Raw genomic sequence first — 1,078 nt, forward strand, 5'->3', positions numbered from 1 at the left:
AGTTAAATACTGTAGTAAGTTAGTCTTGATACATTCGACTGCCTATTGGTAACCCTACCACATTTATACTCCACCAATTACACGATGCCACGACCACTTAACCGGCAGCCGTTTGCAGGGTATAAAACCTTATGCACACCGATCGAAATGTCAGTCATTCAGTTATATTAACGCATAAACGAATATTATAATCATCATTATAATATCGCTTACCGTCACTCTGCACCTATAATATAATATACTTATCGCTGCAGTAGCTTATATATACACACATAAAATATATTATACTCATTCACGGAACAACTTCGAGTGGCCATGCAGTGATCGACCAAGGAGCATATTCCTAAATAACATATATCATACCGCATATTATATTGGTTAAGATAATAACAACAATATTATGTTTTTGTCGTACGCTACCGTGCCTTACACGATACTTTTGAATTTCTTCTTCCTGTACTCGCCCATCGAAATGGCGATAAACGGCATGATTTACGATACGTGCCAGGAGTGTCTGGATGACATTTGCCACCATGATTTGTGCAGGCCGTGCATTTCCAGATCCGACGGTGGGTACTTTTGTTTCACGTGTGATCCCGAAAATGGCAACCAACAGTTCTACTCCGAAGACGAATGCAATAAGGGTTGCACGGACAAGAAGAGTATGTCGTGCGTTTGTACCGATGCGTGTTTCGTGTGCATCGCAAATGAGGACATAGGAAATGCTAATTTAGAGAAATGCAATTTGCTAACCAAGGAGGAACTGAACGTAACGTGCAAGTAAGTGCCGTACGGCACCATCAGCACGCCGTTGTGAGATTAGGTATAATTAAAATAATAGCTATTATGATACATAATATATTTTCAATTATTATTATTGTTCTTAAAAAAATAATACCCCATAATATTGGAATAATATTTTATAGTTATATATAGACATCCAATCACCACCGTGAAGAATTTAATATTGTTTTAACGGTTTTACTTCCTATAATATTTTCGTATAACATAGGTATAGCCTCCCCCCCCATCACCGCCGCAAACATCTTCTAGCATAATTTTATTATTTTGCCACAGC

General features: G+C 37.8%; 1 protein-coding gene across 1 annotated transcript; it reads left to right on the forward strand.

Annotated features, from left to right (window-relative positions):
* Window positions 1-157: 157 nt before the first annotated feature.
* Window positions 158-1,039, forward strand: LOC100573788. The gene has a single exon (XM_003248835.4). It carries the CDS (start codon window positions 401-403, stop codon window positions 782-784), a length of 384 nt encoding a protein of 127 aa, XP_003248883.1. The 5' UTR covers window positions 158-400; the 3' UTR covers window positions 785-1,039.
* Window positions 1,040-1,078: the final 39 nt, after the last annotated feature.

This window comes from Acyrthosiphon pisum, unplaced genomic scaffold (assembly GCF_005508785.2).
Source record: "Acyrthosiphon pisum isolate AL4f unplaced genomic scaffold, pea_aphid_22Mar2018_4r6ur Scaffold_13045;HRSCAF=13681, whole genome shotgun sequence".
Taxonomy (NCBI): Eukaryota; Metazoa; Arthropoda; class Insecta; order Hemiptera; family Aphididae; genus Acyrthosiphon; species Acyrthosiphon pisum.

What these genes read in the sequence shown, in the direction of transcription:
- LOC100573788 (XM_003248835.4), top strand. Translation starts at nt 401, where the DNA reads ATGTTTTTGTCGTACGCTACCGTGCCTTACACGATACTTTTGAATTTC.